Source organism: Chelmon rostratus, chromosome 14 (assembly GCF_017976325.1).
Source record: "Chelmon rostratus isolate fCheRos1 chromosome 14, fCheRos1.pri, whole genome shotgun sequence".
NCBI lineage: Eukaryota > Metazoa > Chordata > Actinopteri > Chaetodontiformes > Chaetodontidae > Chelmon > Chelmon rostratus.
Window position 1 is genome coordinate 25506526 of NC_055671.1, and position 22199 is coordinate 25528724.

Sequence of the window (22199 nt, forward strand, 5' to 3'; positions counted from 1 at the left end):
TTACATAATGTGTCACAAATCCACTGTTCCAGCGAGCGTCAGTGGGAGAGGTACAGAGTGTGTGTGTGTGTGTGTGTGTGTGTGACGGGGGTGGGGTCATTGGAATAAAGCTGTAGGAGCGATTTAGCATCATTGCTGATGGTTAGAATAATGCAGTAATGCAAATACAGCAGCATCAGTTAGTCGGTCACCAGTGGCGTGCACAGACTTTTTGAAGGCCAGGGGCGGAAAGGAAAAAAAGGGCACATATAGCATGTCCTCGCAACTGAAGAGGGCACTTTAGCACGCGTTTTGGCATCCAAGAGGGCACTTTAACACGCGTTTTGGCTCCCAGGGGGCACTTTAGAGCGCGTTTTGGCAACCAAGAGGGCACTTTAGCACGCGTTTTGGCTCCCAGGGGGCACTTTAGCATGCGTTTTGGCTCCCAGGGGGCACTTTAGCACGTGTTTTGGAGTCCAAGAGGGCACTTTAGAGCGCGTTTTGGCTCCCAGGGGGCACTTTAGCATGCGTTTTGGAGTCCAAGAGGGCACTTTAGAGCATGTTTTGGCTCCCAAGAGGGCACTTTAGCATGCGTTTTGGAGTCCAAGAGGGCACTTTAGAGTGTGTTTTGGCTCCCAAGAGGGCACTTTAGAGTGTGTTTTGGCTCCCAAGAGGGCACTTTAGCATGCATTTTGGAGTCCAAGAGGGCACTTTAGCGCATGTTTTTCAAAAACTGGGCCACGAGGGGGGGCGGTGGCCCCCCTGACCCCCCCTCTGTGCACGCCACTGTCGGTCACCGTAGTAGCTCAACAACCATCAGGTCATTTCCCCCACAGGATGATCAGTAATGACTGTTGATCATCCGCTCAAACTTTCCGTTCTTCCAGCGCTTTGGTTTGTGTGTAGAAAATGTGTGAAAGTGTGTTTTAGTTTGGGAGGATATGTGAATATAGTAGTTTTATATATAACTGCCATAACGGTGAGCCATCCAGATCTCTGGGCTCTGTGTGCTTCCTTCACACTTTAAAGTAAAGCAGTTTATTAGCAATTCAGTCAGATGCATTATGTCACATTTGAATGAATCTCAGAGGGGTCTCTGCTATCGTTAGCTTTAGCTTTGGTCTATTATGGATCATGTGGTTGAATAATGCAACGTGAGACTGGAAAGGAGTCATTATTAGAGCTTTGCAGCAACAAACATCGGCAGAGTTCAGAGTCAGGCTTCTATTGATTGACATTCATGCAGCTTATTTTAAAAGGCGGCTCTCTGAAGGTGCTCCACATGTTTTATTAGTCATAGTGGAATCAGACAAGAAGCCGTTTGTTATTCTGCTCTCAATTAGTCCCAGTTTCTTTATGTCAGAGGCTGAGTTCATAACAATCATTTTCACAAGTTAGAAAATGTTTTACCATGAGAAAAAGATTTATAAAGACATAATTTTCCTTTCTGTAGCACGATAATTGTATGTCATAATGGTCTATTGGTATATCTGATGAAATGTGTTTAACTGGGCACTGAAAATGCCTTGAAAAAAGTAACACTACAACAAACCTTTTAAATCTTGCACAAATTCAAGGCCACGCCAAAGTGAAGTCACCTCTGTAGCTGCTGCTAGAATTAATTTACTCCACTCAGGATTATGAATTTGAAAAACTGCAGCTGTTTATTTTCAGCTAATGACAAAATGCTAAACAGTCGGGGTATTATGCATTGTAATGTGCCACCCACCAGGGCTCTATAAAACCATTCACTGCTCCGTAAAACTCATAAACACATTAAAAGGTACACAAAACATCAATAATAGAACAATACAAATTTGTGAGCACGTCTGCAGCTACTGAGCAGAAAGTATAAATGTTTTACTGGTAAATGCTGCACAGGCCTGTGATGGGAAGCAGAGAAAACGCTGTGTTGATTTCTGCACTTGTGAATTATCGTGTGCTCCTCCCACACACGAGGGTGCAGCAGCCTCTTCTCTGCATGCTTTCACTTCACTGCAACATAGACAACATGTGAAAGTGACGCTCCGACTTATCCCATGCTGCTGCCGTGCATGTTAACAAGCAGCACTGAAAGCAACCGTCTACTGGGAACACTGGAGACCGGTGACCGACGGGATGATCTCCTGCAGATTCTGTGTCATATCTTCGAGCTTCCCTCTGAACAGTCGCCGTACACACACAGATTAACTGAACTGCCTCCTTCAAATCCTCACCAAGAGGGATTCCACTGTTTGAAGTGGTCGGGCCATACGAGGATCTTGACCTTTTCTCGGCCGCCTCTGGCTGTCAGGCGGCGGCACTAACCCGGCGTTCACACAGCGGACGACGCGGCTGAAGGGTTGTTCTCCTCTCAAAGGCTGGTGCTTGAAATGTGGCTCCAAATGCAGCTCTGCACTCGTCTTATGCATCAAATAGATTTTGAAAAGCAAAGTCAGAGGTTTCCACTTCGGTGCTGCCTTTGCGGCGTCGTGATTTAAAGGATGATTCTGGTTTATTTTCTCAGGTCTGGCCGTCAGTTCTGGCATGATCTCTTTGTCAGAGCTGAGATCTGAGAACACAGATGAGGCAGAAAGCACGAGCAGACAGATTGTAAATGAGGGATTAAAACCACCTTATTCGACTACGAACCTAAAAGTGAGCACGTCCAAAATGTCCTTAAACAGTCCCACATCGCACAGGAGCAGGTCGATGTTACAGCAACAACAATACATCAGACTTACACCTAAAGGTCCAGTATGTTTGATTCAGTGGCTGCTATCAGCAGAAATGATATGTAATATTCATAAGCATGAGTTCATCGGCGTATAATGAATATATGGTGATTTCGTTACCTGAGAATGAGCTCTCTATGTCTACGGAGGGACCAGTCCACCATCCACAGTCCACCATATGGCATCTTTCATGTTCTTAGCCGCCACCCTGGGTTCTTCTACATGCTTGGAAGTTAGCCGAGAGATATTCAGTTAGTTGTAATGTGCAACCTCGCCACTAGATGTCACTAAAACTGCTCCTCCAGCTAGGCGTGCTTTGCGTAGCGGGACTCAGATGAGTGAATTTAACAGTTGCTAGCAACTAGCCGTAGACTGAATGGGTTTGGACCTCGGCCAGTGTGATGTAGGGAGTTGTATTTGACCAGTGGACCTCCTTCAGCACCTCCTTCCTGCGTTCCCGCCCCAGGCACATCCGACCAATGAGCGAAGTGAACGTGGTCACGTGGTTTGTGGTGCTGCGTTTCGGCTCGCCTGGATTGTTCTCTGTGTGAAAAGAAACTGAACTCAGCTGAAAACAAATGAACTGCAGGCGTGAAGGAGCCCTGACATACGTACTGGGCTGTGTCACCACGACACACACTTTTCATCCAGCGTCCGCTCAAAGAGAAGGAGTGAAGAATCGTTGTACTCATTTCTCACATTGGTGTGGAAACAAAGAAAAACAGAAATGTGATCAAGCTGTCTTCAGCTGCACAACATGACTGTTTCTCTAATTGTTTAACTCTCTCCAGGTTAACTTCCATCACTAAGAGCTCTGCTGTTTGTGATGTTGATCACCACACGTGAAGCTTTGTAATGCTAAGAGCTAATAAAAATTCGACAAAGTCTTTGATTTACGTGGTCTGAGAATTACCATTTAAAATAACTGTAAATTGAACTGTTAGCAAAGATCTCAGCCCTGAGAATCACAGCTGTGTTCCCATGACTTCCTCAGTAAATTTAAGACGACGTATTTGATGCTAATGCACAGCCTAAATTTAATTCATTCCCACAGCATATGCATCATTGGCAGCCCACAGTAGCTGAACTGCCAATGATGCGTGTGTCTGTCCGCAGAGGCTTGCCAATATCACAGGAGAACTTTTCTGAATCATTGCTTAGACTGGAGTTCTTGTGAGGAGCGTTAAGGATACAAGAACGCTCTCAAAATTTAGACATTATTTGTCTAGTGACTGTTTGTGTGGTCAGAAATGAACCTTCAGCTGTTGTATCATGTCTCTTTCTCAGTTTCTGCTCACTTCTGTTAGTGATGATTTGGTTTATTACATCCTGAGACCTTTTTTTTTGGTAGTTTTAATACAGTAACTGTACTCACTGAAGTCCTGGCTAATCTGGGAATACTGCAGCATCAGCACACATCTCTGTCTCATAACAGTGACATTTAAATACATACATTTTATTTTTGGAAGAAATGTGCTGCAGATTAGTTTTCATCAAAGTAATTTTTTATTTTTTATTTTATTTAGGACATTGAATGTGCACATTGATGAACATTGCTGTAAATGTGCCAGTTTATAGCTGATTAGCTAATTTTCAACTGTAGTCCTTGGACAGAATGTTAGTTGCTGAATGTAAAAACATGGGAGTACACATTAAAAACATGGGAGTACACATTAAAAACATGGAAGTACACATTAAAAACATGGGAGTACACATTAAAAACATGGGAGTACACATTAAAAACATGGAAGTACACATTACATAATAAATACACATTTCAAAATTACATTGTCAAGCACACATTTGAGTACAGTCCAACTTAACGAGATCCAGTGGTCTCAGTCTACTTAATGGACACACTCCTGGACATCCTTTAACCAGCCTTTGAGCTTTGCTTTAAAAGAGGAATATGTAAGACCTTCCCTTACTGTGGAGGGAAGAATGTGCCCCCCCAAGACAGACATCACATTGCTACCAAAAGTGGTGCGTCTGGAAGGTATCTCTACGTCTCCTCTGTCGCAGGCCCTGGTGTTCATACCCCTGACAGTCCTGTTTTTCTGTTTTTTATAAATTCATTCAGAGGTGGGGGGGCAAGACCGTGAAGACTTTTGTATATAGCACAGGCAAATTTAAAAACCTTGCAACTATGAAAACTTAGAAAACTATACTTTTTAAGGATAATACAGATGTGATACGAGGAAGGTTTTCTGTCCAGTGTCTTTAAAGCTTTTCCATAAAGGGATTCTGTTGGTTGGGGGGCTGTTTAACATGCCAGCACCCAGCTAGTGAAACAATAATCAATGTGTGAGAAGGTGATGCAATGTAGAAACATCAGAGCAGCAGTATTAGTTAATGAGCTCCTTATTTGTCTGAAGTTTGCCAGGTTGTGTTTAACCGAATTAGAAACCTTTTTAATGTGTTTCCTGAATGAGAGCGTCGAGTCCAGGATGACTCTGAGATATTTGAACTCTTTTACCAGCGAGAGCTCCTCTCCCCCCAGAAACACACCAGATTGAACAGTTTTTGGTGGCTGTTTTGCAAAAAACCCTTTTTTTTTTAAGTTAAGGGACAGACATGATTTAGTGAGCCAGTTTTGAACTTCACCCGTTGCTAATGTGAGACTCTGAGCAGCCTCATGAATGCATCTGCAAAAAACTATTTTTACTGAAAGTATCTGCAAACTGCTCACCGTCAACATGTTTTAGTTATGATCATGGGAACGAAAGCGTAATTGACGTCTGTGCTGCTCAAAGCAGTTGCTCATGGTGAAGGAAAGGTGATGCTCTCTCTTGGTTACAGATTTCAGAAGTGTGTGTCAGGATTTAATCAAGACCCAAATCACAGGTGGAATGCAGGTTGTTCAGCACTTTGTTCAGCCACAAACCAGCCTGAACTGAAACCTCAGATCAAAACGCTTCATTTAGAGATAAAACCAAAAGTTTTAAAACATAACTACGGCAAGCACGGCTGATCAAAGTTCAATCAGGTAGGTGGTGTGCAGACTGATGGATGTTTTTGACAGATAGCACCTTCACTTTCAGATCTGTACAGTCATCCAGAGACACATCACATCATTGTCAGGTATAAAAGCCGCACACACCTTCTGTCAGGCTTCCTCAGACAAACCGACTGCATCGTTACGTCGTACCGCCTGCGCCCATTATCATGGTAAAGAATGCCCTGCTAGGGATAATAAAAGAGAAAACTGCTGTACTCATGCACTTGTTCAGAAAGATTACTCAGAAATTTAGTCCTTGCGGTCGACACAGAGACACACAATCAGACACACAATCTGTGAAAACATGCAATCAGAGGGGACCGACTGCAATCAGACGCCGGCGAAACACAAACACAGCCACTCGCTCTTTCTGCCGCACACACGCCTACACACACATCGACGCTGTGCACGAAGATTCGGCGTGTTATCAGCGGGAGCCGCGCCAACAATAGAAGGAGAAAATGATTGTAGTCTACGCTGTTCACAAAGCGTGCACTCAGATGCACGTTCCTGGACGTGTCAAAGGGAAATGAATATCTCTCGACTGATCGTGGTGATCACAGGTGGCGCGGGGAGCAGGGTGGCACACACCATAGGTACATAAATGAGCAAAATATACCATACTGTGTAAGATTACTGTATGTTATATCATGTTTCTGATTGAGAGAGAGCATGAATACATGCATATCTAACAGTAGAGCTAATAAAAAATGCATACTAGTGCTATTACTGCTAATATCACCACAGGGAGAGCTGGGGTGGGGGGAAAAGATGCATTGACACACTGATGCGCCGATTAATATTTCATATTTTCAGCAACCTTATTTATCCTTCGATCCTGTGCACAAGTGATTTGTAAATGTGCACATTAAGCAGCCTGGTGTCAGCACGACGGTGAGTTTGATTCCCTGATGGAAATCGTCCTCGCTGTCACGGCGGCCATCTGTGCGACCTGACTTAATATGCACGCGTTCCTCATTGAATTAAATGGAAGCATGCAGCTGCCGGCCCGGGCAAACGGAGCATGGCCTTCTTTTTTCCTTCCGTTGCAGCCTTAGTGAGTTTGGGCCTCGGGCGAGCTTTGTACGCTGCGGCGTGAGAGTGTCATTGTCTGACAACTTTAATCTCTGATTGGCTGCTTCGGCTCCTCGACACGGATGGCCGAAGGCTGAAATCTGGGCCCCCTTCGCTGCCATGGGCCAAATATGTAGCTGGCTATTGAAAAAAGTTGGAAATGTGAAAGGTACATGGCGCTGGATGAAACTTTAAAGATGCACTTTGACTATTTTAACCTCGTTAGTCTGATTGTATCTGATCTGACTGGCAGCATCACGCCTCTCCTGTTGTAGAACTAACGAGCTAGCAAGGTGTTGTTCTTGGTGTTCTTATATTTAAAAAAGAGTAAAAGTACACCATTATACAGTGTATTACTGGCGTAGAGTCACAGTGTTGGCACACTTGCCCCATGTGAAGGAGGAGACTGGGATTTATGCTTTAACCCATTTATTACACAATATAAATTATAAGTTCACCATTTTCCAAACCAGAGCTTTCAGACAGCCGATGGTTTGGATTCTTTTGTTGCTGTTCTGCACTGATATCAGCAGTTTGGATGGTTCTACACGTCTGTAACAGAACACACACAGAGGTAGTTCACCCTCCTGTTGTCTTCGGGTCAATTTTGACCCGTTTTCAACTGTTTGCATGTCATAACTCTGGTTTTCTCTCATATAATTGCTTGAAAATGACATGGATGGTTCCATACTCTGCTCTTTGCAAGTAAAATTAATTATGACTATATTGTCATAATTATGTGTGTTTTATTAAAATTTATAGCATCTGTGGTCTTCCCGGTCAAATTTGGGCCACAATAAGTGGTATAATGGATCAAACTTTTGTGCTTTCCAGTACAATAAACACACACACGCACACACACGCACACACACACACGTTTATACTTCATGCTTTATAAACAGTCAAACCAGACCGGGTCAGTTTTGACCAGGAAAGACAATACGAGGGTTAATGGTTAAAGAATGACCTCAGAAGGAAAAGGAAAGCCCCTCCAGTGTGTGTCAGCAGGCACTTTATTACACGACATCATATTTTACTATGTCATGTGACAGACTGACATGTGTCCACTGGTGCCACTGACGGACTGTAACTTGGATATTCTGCTTTTCTGCGCCGATCGCTCAGTCTGCTGCTGGATGGCGATGGTGCCTCGGTGTTCGTGTGTGAATGCAAACGTTCATTTGTGATGGAGAAAGTCAAATTAAGTGATATGCATTAAGTGCAGCTCAGACTAGTAATTATATTTTACTCCCACCATCTCTGATGTTCCATTATCGTAATGTCTGTTGAGCTATGAGGGTTCATCTTGTGCCGTTGTCATTGTCGGGACTGTGAGCGGTTCCTGAATGCATCACGCTAAAAGCTTCCATGCGAGTGTTTTGTTTGAAGGAAGCGTATCGTTAGTCCCGTCCTCCCGCCCCTCAGCCTGTAAACCTGATGCTCCTCCACTCGCCACACGTATCGATGAGCTGTCTCTTCTAAGCAGCCTTTGCAGGTATCGAACAAGCACTCGGTGAATCTGCATTTAGAAGCATCGACGCGGGGCTTCACTTTGTATTTTGCGGCGGGACGGAGGCGACATGTGAAATATTTACTTTGTTAACACGAGGAATAAATGTAACTTTGACAAGAAATAATTTAGACTCGATGGATCAAGAATACGCTGATTAATTTAATAATTAACTGTAAAGGTGATGCATTCACTTGTCTAAAACAGCCGCGTCTTTTCCAAAAGCTTAGCGTGTGATTAGTAAAGGCAGAGAGTGTGTGAAGGGGTCACGGTCCAGAGACAGCAGCTTGTCCACTAATAAACGGTTGTCGTTCCAGGCTCTGGCCCCTGTTTTTTCCTTTGGTCCTTCAGATTGGCCCTCTGACACAGCCCCCCTCCACACTTTCATGCCAGAAATACCCTTTGAAATGTTTAAAAAGCTTCATGCTGCAGCTTTAAACAGTCTTTGCCCACCAAGACGTCAGAAGAGCTTTTCCTGCAGCACCTCTGACAGCGTCCTCGGCGGCCACGGCACTCGCTTGTTGTCGGCCATTAATTAGCGTAAAGCCCCCCGCCTCCACATACCATCTTCCAGCGTTGTCAGAGTTGTTTATTTAGCACAACAGGAACAATTAAGCAGTTGACAAGGCGACCGCCGTTTGAAGTCCTTCCTACTACCTCCACCGGCCTCAGACACGACTCAGCAGACGCCTCGCGGCGCCCCGCTGCTGCCTTGTAACCTTCAGCCGATGCCTTGAAATGCATTCTGTAGCATGTTAGCGTATTATCATAACCAGATGCCCACCCCGCCGCCCACTTCTGCACATGTTTCAAAATGAGGTTCGCTCCTGAATATTAAAGACGGCGAGGTTCATTTATTTAGGGCTGCGTTCGGGCCACCGAGGGATGCTGATCTGAATCTCGTTTGTTAAGCTGTCTATCCTCATCTGTCAGCATCAGAGGATGCAGTTTCTCTCTTCCCACCTCATCCTCCTTGTCTCCTAAATGGCAGGGATATTTAGAGGTGCTTGACAACTGAGGCATGCAAATTAGCAGTTGATGTTTCCTGCGTTCTTTTAGTTTCCTCCGCTCCCCACACTCCTCTCCACCCCTGAGTCGGCCCTTTTAGCCTCTCCGAGATGTTATTTGTGATGCTATTTTCGTAACGATGTAGGAGGAAAGTGTAAGAGGGAATTACAAAGACTTCCTCCATAAGTTTTCTCTCAACCTCAACTGATAGCTCGGCAGAAACGGCAGCCTCTTCGTCTGATCCGGCGTGTTCACCACGCTTCGACATGTCACAACAACAACATGCAAACATGAAATTAAGTTCAGCTCATTTATAGTGTTGAACCATCTGTCTATCAAAGCGGAGAGGTGGGATGCTGCTGTGATGTGAAAACCAAGCCCAGGACTGGGTTTTCTGATGACATCATCAACATCAGGCTGAAGACGACCCGATCAGACGTTCATGGGTTGGACATCAGCGGTTTGACAACATCTCTGACACCCCAGACGTCCCTCCTGTCTGATTACAGGTCATGAAGAACCACGAGCAGCTGGTCAGTTTGATTGGCTCGACATGTCGCGGAGCGGCCATCATCACCTGGACAGACAGGAATGTCTGGTAGTCTGATCCCGCCGTTAGGGAGCGTTTGTAGCCAACGGTCTGTTGATGCTGGCTCAGAGTGATCGGACCTTTCTGATTGGCTGAACTTCTGAGCTGGAGCTGCCGACTGTGTTTTTGATCAGATGTAGCCCTCGTATTGTCTTTCCGTCTACTCTGCACCTTTTGTCTTCCCGGGTCAAAATTGACCCGGTCTGGTTTGACTGCTTGTAAAGCATGAAGCATAAAATAATCATCAAATTCTGTGTTGAACCTTTTTAGTCAACTTGTTTCCAACACATCAACAAATATTTTACACTTATTTTTTAATGTATGATATAGGTTAGCAGCGTCGCCTCACAGGTAGAAGATCCCCGGTTCGATCCCACCTGGGGTCTTTCTGTGTGGAGTTTGCATGTTCTCCCTGTGCAGCGTGGGTTTTCACCGGGTTCTCCGGCTTCCTCCCGCAGTCCAAAAACATGCTGAGGTTAATTAATGCCTTCGCCCGAGAGACGGCTGGGATAGGCTCCAGCCCCCCCGTGACCCTGCAAAGGATTCAGCGGTGTATAATATGGATATGGATAAAAGATGTCATTTATAAAAAATTACACTTCATTTTTGATTAAAAAAAACAGAAATTCTGATTATTTTGACTATGGTTATGATCTGAGGCACATAAATTGATGTATTATCACAGACTGGCACATGTCAAAGTTCAGTCAGGACACTGTTTTGAAATAATGTAAAATGTTGTAATGGCAGCAAATAGTCACACCTGACCCGGTGTGGTTTGACTGTTTATAAAGCATGAAGTATAAATGTGTGTGTGTGTGTGTGTGTGTGTGTTTATTGTACTGGAAAGCACAATAGTTTGATCCATTATACCACTTATTGTGGCCGGGTCACATTTGACCACAGATGCTATAAATTTTAATAAAACACACAGAATTCAAAGAATATAGTCATAATTAATTTTACTTGCAAAGAGCATCGTATGGAACCATCCATGTCATTTTCAAGCAATTATATGAGAGAAAACCAGAGTTATGATATGCAAACAGTTGAAAAAGACAACAGGAGGGGTAGACGAGCTGCTCTTCTGGTCTCGTGCATCACGTGTTGTTGTTCCTCTGCTGCTGACATGAGCCGCGTAAACATTTCAAACACAGTTATTTGATTTGCTGAACGGTTTGAACGTAGCCTGCAGCGTGTGTGTGTGTGTGTGTTTGCACTCGTGTTTCTCGCTGGAAGTATTTTGCCACGCACTCAGATAACCAGCAGCCGCCGCCGGAGAGCCGCCAAGCGCCGGTTTTGTGGCGATGTGTTTAAAATAAACCAACGCCACTCGAATCTCACCACCAACCAACAATGGAAGTAACCCCAAAGCAAAGTCTGGTGTGTTATTAGTGTCGTTTTTCACACGCGGAGCTGTGAAGAATCCATTCGTCCTTCTTCAGGCAGAGATGTTGTTTGTTTGAGCGGCGGCTGATGACCGATGGCGGCAGGGACTGATGTTTCTCAGCTCGCGGGCTTGTTGAGCACTTCCCCCGGTCACTCACATCTATTTATTCCCACGGACCCACATTAAGGGTTCGGCCCACCACCTGCTGCGCTCATAAAATGTTATATCACACCAAAACACTCAAGAAAGGACAATTAGAGGGCTTTTGTTCTTCATATTGTGGGTAAAAATATGAATACTACTCTAGGCCTGTGGCCTGTGGTAGCATTGCAGCAGCTAACAATAGCTAAAGTGGTGGTAGTATGATAGTATCCTAGCAGTTAGGTAGCAGTTAACATTAACAGTATAGGTGAATCTAGCTTAATTGTCTTCTTCTGTTCCTCTTAGCAGGTAGCGGTTAGCACTTAACATTAGCTAAATGGTAGCATCAGAACTGTATTGTCTTCTTCTGTTCTTCTTAGTGGTTAGCATTAGCATTAGCTAAATGGTAGCATCGGTACTGGCCGCTACCTGGAGCATCTCCTAAACAGGCCTGGGTCAGTTGAACATGGCAGTGCTGTTTGGATTGTGTAGGAGCAGTGTGAACTGGCACTAGGGGGGGTGACTCTGGGACACCGGAGTTCACCGCCTAGCCTCCTGGAGGCAACACCGTTGAAGGGAGGTTTCCACCTGATGACCCCCCCAGAGACGTGTTAGGAATCACTGCTCTTTGGCAGGTATAGAGGCAGATTAGAGCTCCAAGGTTCTTCACTGAGAATGAATCCTCTTTTTGAGCACAAGGATCTTGTGTTTAAATTAACTAAAACCTGCTTTTTAAAAAAAAATCATGGTCCCTCTTGAATCTTTTGCCCTGATTTGTTTATATTGAATCTATTCTCGCCTGTTTTCTTGTTAATCCCATGAGCGCTCATCCCTTCTGCAGGCTCGTCTCACCCCCGCTTCGCATGAACACACCCAGATCTCATTGTCGTTGTGTGTGATGTGTGAATCTGTGTCTTCGGTTGCATTTCGTGCTCTGAGAAAAACACACATTTGTGACTTTTTTGACTTCGATGGGGTATTTTGACACTTGCAGTTGCTTTTGGTTTCCTTTGCTTTTCGCATTTGCCGGCGCGGCAGCGGTAACGTTTGTGTTCCTGTCTCTGTTCCGTCCAGTGGTGAGTCAGAACCTGGTGACAGACAACGTGTCGGTGGTGGAGGGCGAGATGGCGATCATCAGCTGTCGGGTGAAGAACAACGACGACTCCGTTATCCAGCTGCTCAACCCCAACAGACAGACAATTTACTTCAGAGACATGAGACGTGAGTATTACACAACAACCTGCCATCTGCGGCGAAGGCGTGTTGGTGCGTGCGTGAGGTGAGGAGATTCATTTGGTTTCGACAGGTGGGAAACAGCGCCGACATGGACAGAACCTCCGTTTATATGCAGTAATGCAGCTTAATGCAGATTCTGCTGTGGATCAGAATGAGATCCTGACGTGAACTCAACGGGCTCATGTTTGATGAATGTTTTTCTGTTTTTCAGTATTTTGGCTGCCAAAGCCTGAACACAGAGTCAGCGTTTGATCAACGACAAAAATGTCATCAGATTTAGCCGCTTTAGGCTTCATTAGCTCTCTGGTTCATTAGTTATCAATCTAAAAGACCTGAACCTGACAGAGAAGTCAAACCTGATTCCAAAGCAGCTGTGATGCTGCTTAAAACATTAATCAAGCAGAATGTGATAACCAGCTGGTCCTTTCTGATCAGCTTCATTGATTTTTGTAAATATCTGCTCCTTCTGAATGTGATGCAGCAACACGTTTCCAACACGTTGGGACAGGAGCAACAGAAACACCTGTTTGGATCATTCCACAGGTGAACAGGCTGATTGGTAACAGGTGAGAGCATCATGATTGAAAGGCTCAGTGGTTCACAGCGAGGATGGAGCGAGGTTCAAGGATGTTAATGCCTGGACTCCTGAACACTTCAGGAAGCTGCTGTCAGTGAACACAGGTTGATCTGAGATGACTGATTCTGCTTTTATTTACATTTTGCACAGAGTCGCAGCTTCTTTGGAATCAGGGCTGAACATTTCAGATGACCTTCCTGCAGCTGATATGAAGCACACTTGGAGATGTTTAGGAAATCCTCGTCTATAAAGATCATCTAAGGGGTTATTTATTCATTTATTTTTTATTAAACCTTTATTTTACCAGGAAAATTGGCCCATTGAGAATAAAATCTCTTTTCCGAGGACGTCCCGGCCAAGTGGCAGCACAAGTTACAAAGTTAAAAATTTCAATTTGATTATAAAAACAATTCAATTAAAACAAGTACAAATCAGGGAGTCGGTCTCAAGTGTTCTCATTTTGGAATTAAAATCGTTCGATGGAATCAGTTCTGTTAGTTTCATGTCCTTTTGCAGCTCATTCCATGAGGTAGGAGCAGAGAAAACAAAGGCCTTTTTTCCCTGCTCTGTGCAATAAGGTGGAACAGAGAGCAGCAGTTGGTCATTGGAGCGCAGATCATAAGAGTTAACGCTCCTTAGCGTGACGAGGCTGCAGATGTAGGGCGGCAGTAGTCCAAGTATTGCTTTGTATATGAAGGTGTACCAGTGAATCAACCTCCTGGGAGCGAGTGAGGGCCATTGTACTCTGGAGTATAGTTCACAGTGATGGGTTAGAGCCCTACAGTTAGTAATGAACCTCAGGGCAGCGTGATAAACAGTAAATGACAGTCAGAGGAGAAAGTAGGTTATAGCTGCAGAGCAATCATTCAGCGCTGCTGTGTCTTCATGTGATTGATCTGCGGTCGTATGTGTTTAATTATAGTCTGAAGCAGTTTGATGTGATCAGATGACGTGGAAATCAGCCCCAATCACACTTTTATTTATGTCACTTTCACGGCTTCACTTTGAGACGGACGTTTGACGCATCATTTACATTTGGTGAACTGTTGCAGCTGGAAGAAGGAGCGTAGCTGAACCGAAGCGTGTGAGTGGAGGCAGCGGTAAAGTTGTATAACATTAATTAATATTCTCTTACATTACTTGCACTTCCAGGGAGCTGCATTAAGCTTGACCCACATGTCCGCGGCAGGATTAATACAGAACGAGGTTAATACAATCTACCAAACATGTTCGGCTTCCAGCGTGTCCGCTTTAATAAAAGCAGCTCATATCCCTAAACATTTAACGACCCGTTGTGTTTGTTCTTATCCTGCCCAATTATCGTGTCACAGCTCTAATTCGCTGTGTTCAGCTGGACTTACGCTGCTCTTTGCTCTGTCTTGACAGGTTTCAGTTTCTTTAATTATATTTTTAAGCCCCTTACGTGGAGCGGTGACTTCTCCGGAGCATATTCTCGACCTCTGTGGATGTATAACAGCGGCTTTACGTTGTCGGTTCGAGATGTGCAGGGATTGTTGTGAAAAAAATGCTTTCTGGCTCATTAATTTTCTGCCTCTCCTAAAGTCCACGTACGAGTAATTTATATGAGAGAATCGGTCGTGATAGAAATGGATTTAATGAGAAAAGTTTGCTAAATTCATCATCAGTGTATTTGCAACGTGTTTACCTGCAGCATCATTACAGCGAAGCTTTGATGGTTCTGTTCAGGTGACTCAAAACCACGACGACTCCCGAACCCGAACCAAATGTTTCAGCTGACCGACCCCAACAGCAGGTGGAGCCTGAGCCACCATCTCTGCTGCTGTTCTCCTGCTTTATGAGAGAAACCTGTGGCTTTACCACTGACGTTATATTAGCTGCTGTTCACACGCCCTGTTTTACATAGATGTGACTCCTGGTACTGGACCAGCACTTTAACGCATCAATACCAAGATTTAAACACATGCTGTAAATCACTTGGCGTCCACTCGTCAGACAGGGGGGGTCGGTTGTGGGAATCAGCACAGTGATGCTGCCATGATACAGCAGTGAGAGCACTGTTTGAAAATCTATGTGTCCAATGTGTTTAAAGGATAACTTTGGTTTTTTACAACCTGGACCTTATTTCTAGCATTAAATACGCCCATTTACTCCCCCAGACAACTTTGGTGGCATTTGGAGTCGTTTTGAAGAAATTAGCCCCAGAGGAGCGGCGCGTATATTCATATAATGCGAGTACTCGGGGCATGCATGCGCAGCCTCTATATAACGCATAATCTGCAGAAACTCGTTCATATTCCAATATTTAGTTCTGATATGCTGGTGCTATTCCCCTCTGAGCCCGTGGTGGCATGTTATCAACATCCAGCGTCTCTAGGCAACTACCTCTGACGTGGATGATGTCACTACCGAACGCCGGGCGCTGCGAGCAGCCAGCCACAACACGGCTGACTCTGCGGCGGTCGGCTACGAATACGCAATAACGAACCACAGCTGTGCCAAACTACAGCTAAACTAGCCGACCGCCGGCTCAGAGGGGAATAACACCAGCATATCAGAACTAAATATTGGAATGTGAACGAGTTTCTGCAGATTATGTGTTATATAGAGGCTGCGCATGGATGCCCCGAGTACTCGCATTATACGGATATACGCGCCGCTCCTCTGGGGATAATTTCTTCAAAACGACTCCAAATGCCACCAAAGTTGTCTGGGGGAGTAAATGGACGTATTTAACGCTAGCAATAAGGTCCAGGTTGTAAAAAACCAAAGTTATCCTTTAAGATGTGCAGCTGAGGACTTTACAGCTGCAAGCAAGAGGCTGGTGAAGTAGTGGAGCATTTAGCAGGCTGATATTTTACTCCCGAGATGGAGGTGGAGACCAGAACCAGAGCTAAAAGTAGAGCAAACATTCATCAGGTGGACAGAAACACGACCTCAGATTAATGCTGACATTTCTGCGTGTGTGCTGGACGTGGAAGTAGGCAGCTGTATGCTAACATGTTAGCCACAAAGAACTGAATAAGATGATGAGATATGAGCACTTAACAGCTTAAGTATATGTGGGAAAACATAGAAAATGAATTGGACACTTCAAAATAATCAAGTAGAAGTTAAGTTTCCAGATCCATATTCTGGGATGTCCTGCAGCGTCTCCTTTTGCTTTGCACACAGTTTGCTGTGATGTCATTTACTGCTTCTTTTGAATGAATTTACTTTAATTAATGCTCAGAAGCTGCACGTTCACCAAAATTGGCTGCACATTTCTCAGATGTTGCTGAATACGTCAAAGTGTTTGCTGTTTGCTGTGCAGTCACAGAGCAACACTTCAGGCATGAGCACAAACACATGAATACAGTCTGATCCACCAGGGGACTTCCAGGCCCTCCTCCACACTCGCCCACCCCTCCCAGTCATGTTCACCCCCTCACAAACACACCTCTACACCCAAAAACAGCTGGGACCCAGAGGAACACATAAATAAAGCAGGATGTGATAATGTGCTGATCCTTTTTGACATATACTCGATTGAAAACAGCACAGCGTCAGCTTCATTGATTTTTGTAAATATCTGCTTATTCTGAATCTGATGCTGCAACACCTTTCAAACCAGTTGATACAGGAGCAACAAGAGACTGGGAAAAGATGTGGAACGCTCCAAAAACACTTCATGAGCTCTGGAACACTTCGTAGAAGCGCTGTCGATAAGTTTGTTTGCAGACGACTGCGTCCTGTTTTTGTCTGTTTTAGTCGTAGCTCCTTTGGATTTAGGCCCGTTCTGTACAAGAGTAAAGCTCGGGAGCGTATTCTAAGAGGTTGGTATTTATCTGCTGTTGTGCCGAGCCAATGTGAGCCGACTCCCACAAGCTGGCTGTCAAGGGCAAGGTGTTCTTCTTTGACGGGGGGGGCTCCTTGATCTGCCGTGATCCCTCCCAGGCATCTTCGCTGCAGCTGCACCGCTTCATTACGACACGGACTCCACCAGGCGGCCTCTAAACAACGCTGGCCCCTTCAAAACATCACGTCTGCTGTGCTATCTCCATCTGAATCCACAGTGGTGGATTATGTTTGTGAGCGTCAAATCAAAGCAGAGCCTGTGACGTCCTGATTTTTGTTTCCAATATGACTCAAGCTAGGAGAACACTGCTGCAGGTGTTTGCCATGATGCAAGTACAAGCTGTCCATCATTACGCCTGCATGCAGCATAAATGACCTCATCTCTGAACAGGGGTGCAGAGTTTGGATTGTAGCGCTGTTTGATGGCACAATCACCTGTTTAACATGTGAACACTGTTACAAACACCCAGCTTTGTTTTCATTGCTTCTCTTATTACTTATCATTATTAAGAGGTGATGTATTTATGACTTAATTATCACCCAAGGAAATTGTACAGAGACATATTATTTAGGGGAAAAATTATTCCTCGATGTTAATAACCAGAGGGCTTGTGATCAAATGTCTGAACCTTTAAAGTAATATTTAAATTTCTCCCACAAAGTTAACCAAATCTCCACCATTTCTTTGGCTAATTGTATCTAGATGTGATTTGACTCCATCACATTTCCGCCTGGTATTAAAGGATAACTTTCGTTTTTTCCAACCTGGACCTTATTTGTAGCATAAAATACGACCATTTACTCACCCAGACAACTTTGGTGGCATTTGGAGTCATTTTGAAGAAATTAGCCCCAGAGGAGCGGCGCGTATATCCGTATAATGCGAGTACTCGGGGCATCCATGCGCAGCCTCTATATAACACATAATCTGCAGAAACTCGTTCATATTTCAATATTCTGTTCTGATATGCTGGTGCTATTCCCCTCTGAGCCTGTGGTGGCATGTTATCAACATCCAGCGTTTCTAGGCAACTACCTCTGACGTGGATGATGTCATTACCGAACGCCGGGCGCCGCGAGCAGCCAGCCACAACACGGCTGACTCTGCGGCGGTCGGCTACGAATACGCAATAACGAACCACAGCTGTGCCAAACTACAGCTAAACTAGCTGACCGCCGGCTCAGAGGGGAATAGCACCAGCATATCAGAACTAAATATTGGAATATGAACGAGTTTCTGCAGATTATGCGTTTATAGAGGCTGCGCATGGATGCCCCGAGTACTCGCATTATACGGATATACGCGCCGCTCCTCTGGGGCTAATTTCTTCAAAACGACTCCAAATGCCACCAAAGTTGTCTGGGGGAGTAAATGGGCGTATTTAATGCTACAAATAAGGTCCAGGTTGGAAAAAACCAAAGTTATCCTTTAAAATGTGTCTCCAGTGTCCATCTGACTGAGATCTGATCATACTCTCCAGCTTCTTCCAGCCACCTGTGAACGTCTGAATGCTTTTTAAAGCGGGGGAAGGATGCAGGGACAGGTGACTGGTGTTGGAGGATAGTGATGGGGACCTTTGTCACATGGGTAAAGCGGTTAAATAAATAAGACTGATGAAGCATTTATTAAAACTGCAGCGTTCACACTAGAGGCTGTAAACAGGTCTCATATCTCTTCTGCTTCGGGAACACTTTGGGCCTCCTTATCCTCGGTTATTCATGAGAGCACAGGCGCAAAGCTCTGATATCATTCACTAAAGCAAAGTCTTTGTCTTTGAATACACACCTACATGGTGACTCGTATAAAAAGAGTTCTGTGGAGGAGGGGAAGAGCTGCAGCTTCTGTGGCGGTGGGTGATCCGTCTGCTGAAGGCCGGCGAGGTTCGGGGCGAAAGGCTCCGTGTGGAAACAGCCTAATGAGGCAGCTCGGAGGGCGAAGAAAATCTGTTAAAACACTTCCGCACGAGGAGCTCGATTGGACTTATTCCTCAAAAAATTTGAATCGTGACGGTCTCAAAGACCGCCACGCTGAAGGGGGGCCGAGCTCTCATGGTGGATTTCTTACACAATCAGGATGAATGTGGAAGCACGAGTAGGCAGCAGTGTCTCGCTGCGTATCGCTGGCAATCAAAAATGTTGTGCTCTCCACCCCAGCCAGGAAGAACACCGCACGTCGGCCTTCCTGTCAGCACTCAAAGCAAAGCATGAGAGCAGGTCTGCTGGCTCTTTCTGTTTTTGCGTGTGACCGCGATTCTTAACGAGGAGTCACTGTTAAACCATCTTCTGTCATGACCCGTGCTCTGTTTCCCATTATGTCTTTGCCTGGTTTTTGTTACTTCCTGTTTTATTTTGAAGGCTCTTGTTATGTGTCATTGTGTTGCTTTACTTCCTGTGTTTTCCCTCCCATGTGATTGTCTGATGTGTTCCACCTGTGTGTCATTATTGTTCCTCCCTCGTGTATTTAAGTCTGTGTCTTTCCCCCAGTCTTTGTCGGGTCGTTGTCAGTGCTACCTCATTGTCTTGTCCCCTTGCCGTCTGCCTCAGTCACAGCCACAGTCTTTGTCCTTGCCTTAGCTCCCATAGTAAGTGTTTGTCGTGTGATTGCTTTGTCATGTCCGCGTCGTGTTCCATGTAAGTTTGTTTCTAGTTTTGTCGTCGTCTCTTGTCGTTCAAACAGTTTAAGTAAGCGTGTTCTTTAGTGTTATCTGCGTTACCTTGCCCTTATGTTACCTTGTCGTATTCTTTAGTTTTAATCATAGTTATAGCCACAGCCACTGCCAAGATTTCAGCTTCAGTTATAGTCCTAGCCTCGTGAGTGTTTGTTGTAGTGATTCCTTTGTTCTGTCCGAGTCGTGTTTCGTGTATGTGTTCATCGTAGAGTTTTCTTAGTTCATGTTCGTGTCTCTGTTCAAGTCTGTGTTATCCCTTTGCTTGTTCATGTCTGTGTCATGTCCTGAGTGAGTTTCCGTTTATTGTATTTTCCATAGCCTAGTTTTGTTTCGTAAGTTTTCGCTTGATAGCCGATTTTCTGTTTATTATTGTAGTAATCACTGTTTCTTTTGTGACTCTTCATAGTGCATATCCCCCCTATTTCCCCTGAGTTTTCAGGAGTGATTTTGTTTCTGTAGTTTTGTCAGTTAAGTTCAAGGTCCTTCACCGTCATTTGTTTCTTCCTCCTACGTTTTCTGTTTGCTTTAAGTCATTGATATTTCGCTCATAGTCTTGTCTTTGTCTATAGTCTGGCCATGAAGTGTTAGTGAGTTTCTTGTGTTGGGGGGGGTCCGTCCTGAACTGGCTGGCTGAGACGGAGAAGTTGTCTTTGATTCTTTAATATGAGAAACATCTTGTTGGATTTACAGCCTGTTTGGTCACTTGAGGTCAGAAGCCTCGTGAAAACAGACGCATCATCGTCGTATCGCGTTCGGGTCGCCGACCAGCACACGTGAAACAATGAGCTAAAAGAGGCTAAAAGCAACATGAGCTGCTGGTAAACGTGAGTCGTTCGGTTCATGTTAGTTTCAGAAATCCAGTCGAACGGAGCTTTAATGCAGAAGGCGACAGCTCGCGGGAGCAACATGTGAACACATCACTTCACAGACAGAACAGTGAAATCACTGGATGTGTGTTTTGAGGCCAAACTGATGAAGGTGTGTTTTTGTTTAAAAGAAAATTTCTCATCAAGCGCAGCGTAATAAAAACCACCAAAGGTTGTAAACAAGACGAAATTGAATTAGATAAGATTAGATTTAAAACAACGCCCCCGGGGGAAGCCGACAGGCGCAGCGGATAATAATTGGATGCATCTAAAACAATTAGGATGTGAGTGAGTATATTGGAAATGGGAAGTATATAAATATACACAATGTGGAATATCAACATTTGAAGAAATGTTTCCAGAGAAAGATAATATGATTGATAATGTCACCGAGCTGAAAAGGGACTCTCGGGGAACAGAGCAGCTTATAAATATGCTGCTGAGTACAGGAAGCTCCTCGATCAGCTGAGCCTGAACGGCTGCTGAATGCCCGATGCTCAGGAGTTAGACGGTGACGGCGGCGGCGATTTGGAAGCCTGGACTCCACCTCGAGCGGGGAGGAGGTTGGTTGTAAGAATGTAATTACCCCCGCCCCACCCCGTCTCACCCACTCTGACACCCAATAATAAAACTTTGATGTGCTCCTCTCTGAAAGTAGCGGCAGCCACTAATCACAATTGATTGCAGCCACTTAGGCGAGGCGCACTCATCATCTCCTGCGCTCTCTGGATGGGAGTCATCCTCGAGCTGCGGGAAGAAAAAAACTATTCAAATGAAATGCGGAGAAAGAACGAGGATGAATCGAGGAGGGGAAAAGAAAAAGCAAGATGAATTAAAATCATGCACTCAGCAGAGGTGAAGAAGGGGAGAAAGAGCCATTAGCGGGTGTATTGATCTCAATTTTCGCCACAAGACTCATCCACTCTGATTTTACCTTCGCTGTCAGCTACATTTCAAATGTGAGATCACAGCAGCTTAATGGATCATAACATAACGTGTTTGCACAGCCTGGTTTTCCTGTTTTCAGTCCAGAACTGAGGCAGGAAGACAGGAAATGACGCTGAAAGGCTTCAAAGAGCCGCAGTATATTTATGTGGATGATGTTTTTCTATGACAATGGAAAAAAAGTGACCATTTTTTCTGGTTAATGAGCAACAAATGGCAGCTAATCATGAATCAGCAGCTACATGTTTTCAGCTTTTTTGTCTTTCTTTCCTCTGAAAGGCGTCACGCTGGGAGGAATCTGCTGCGAGCAGACTCGCCAGAAAGCATAAAGCTTCAACACCATTCGTCATTTTGTCAAACGCTTAAAACGCGTCGTGCTTTACGACGTTTTCCTGAGAGCTGACCTCTGTCGGTCGAGCCAATTACGACCGCGAGACGTTATGATGCGCAGCTCCTCCTGGCTACACGGTGAAGTGGCCTTGAGTAAAACGCTAAATCTCAAGTTGTCCCTGATGAGCAGGCCACCGCCTGGCGTGGCCGCTGCGAAGGCGTGTGTGTGTGTGTGTGTGTGTGTGTGTGTGTGTGCGTGCGTGCGTGCGTGCGTGCGTGCGTGTGTGTGCTTTGGAAAGCTCTCGGTCCAGCTCGGTTGCAGGACATCACAGGAGAGGCTCAAATGTTCCGATCTTC

General features: G+C 45.0%; 1 protein-coding gene across 1 annotated transcript in view; it reads left to right on the forward strand.

The window, feature by feature from the left end:
• The window catches only part of cadm1a (cell adhesion molecule 1a), a 386715-nt gene that overhangs the window by 264041 nt on the left and 100475 nt on the right, over positions 1 to 22199 (forward strand). Inside the window, exon 2 of the mRNA XM_041952413.1 lies at positions 12478 to 12624. Within this exon, the coding sequence (XP_041808347.1) occupies positions 12478 to 12624 (147 nt within the window). The remainder of the gene's footprint in view (positions 1 to 12477; positions 12625 to 22199) is intronic.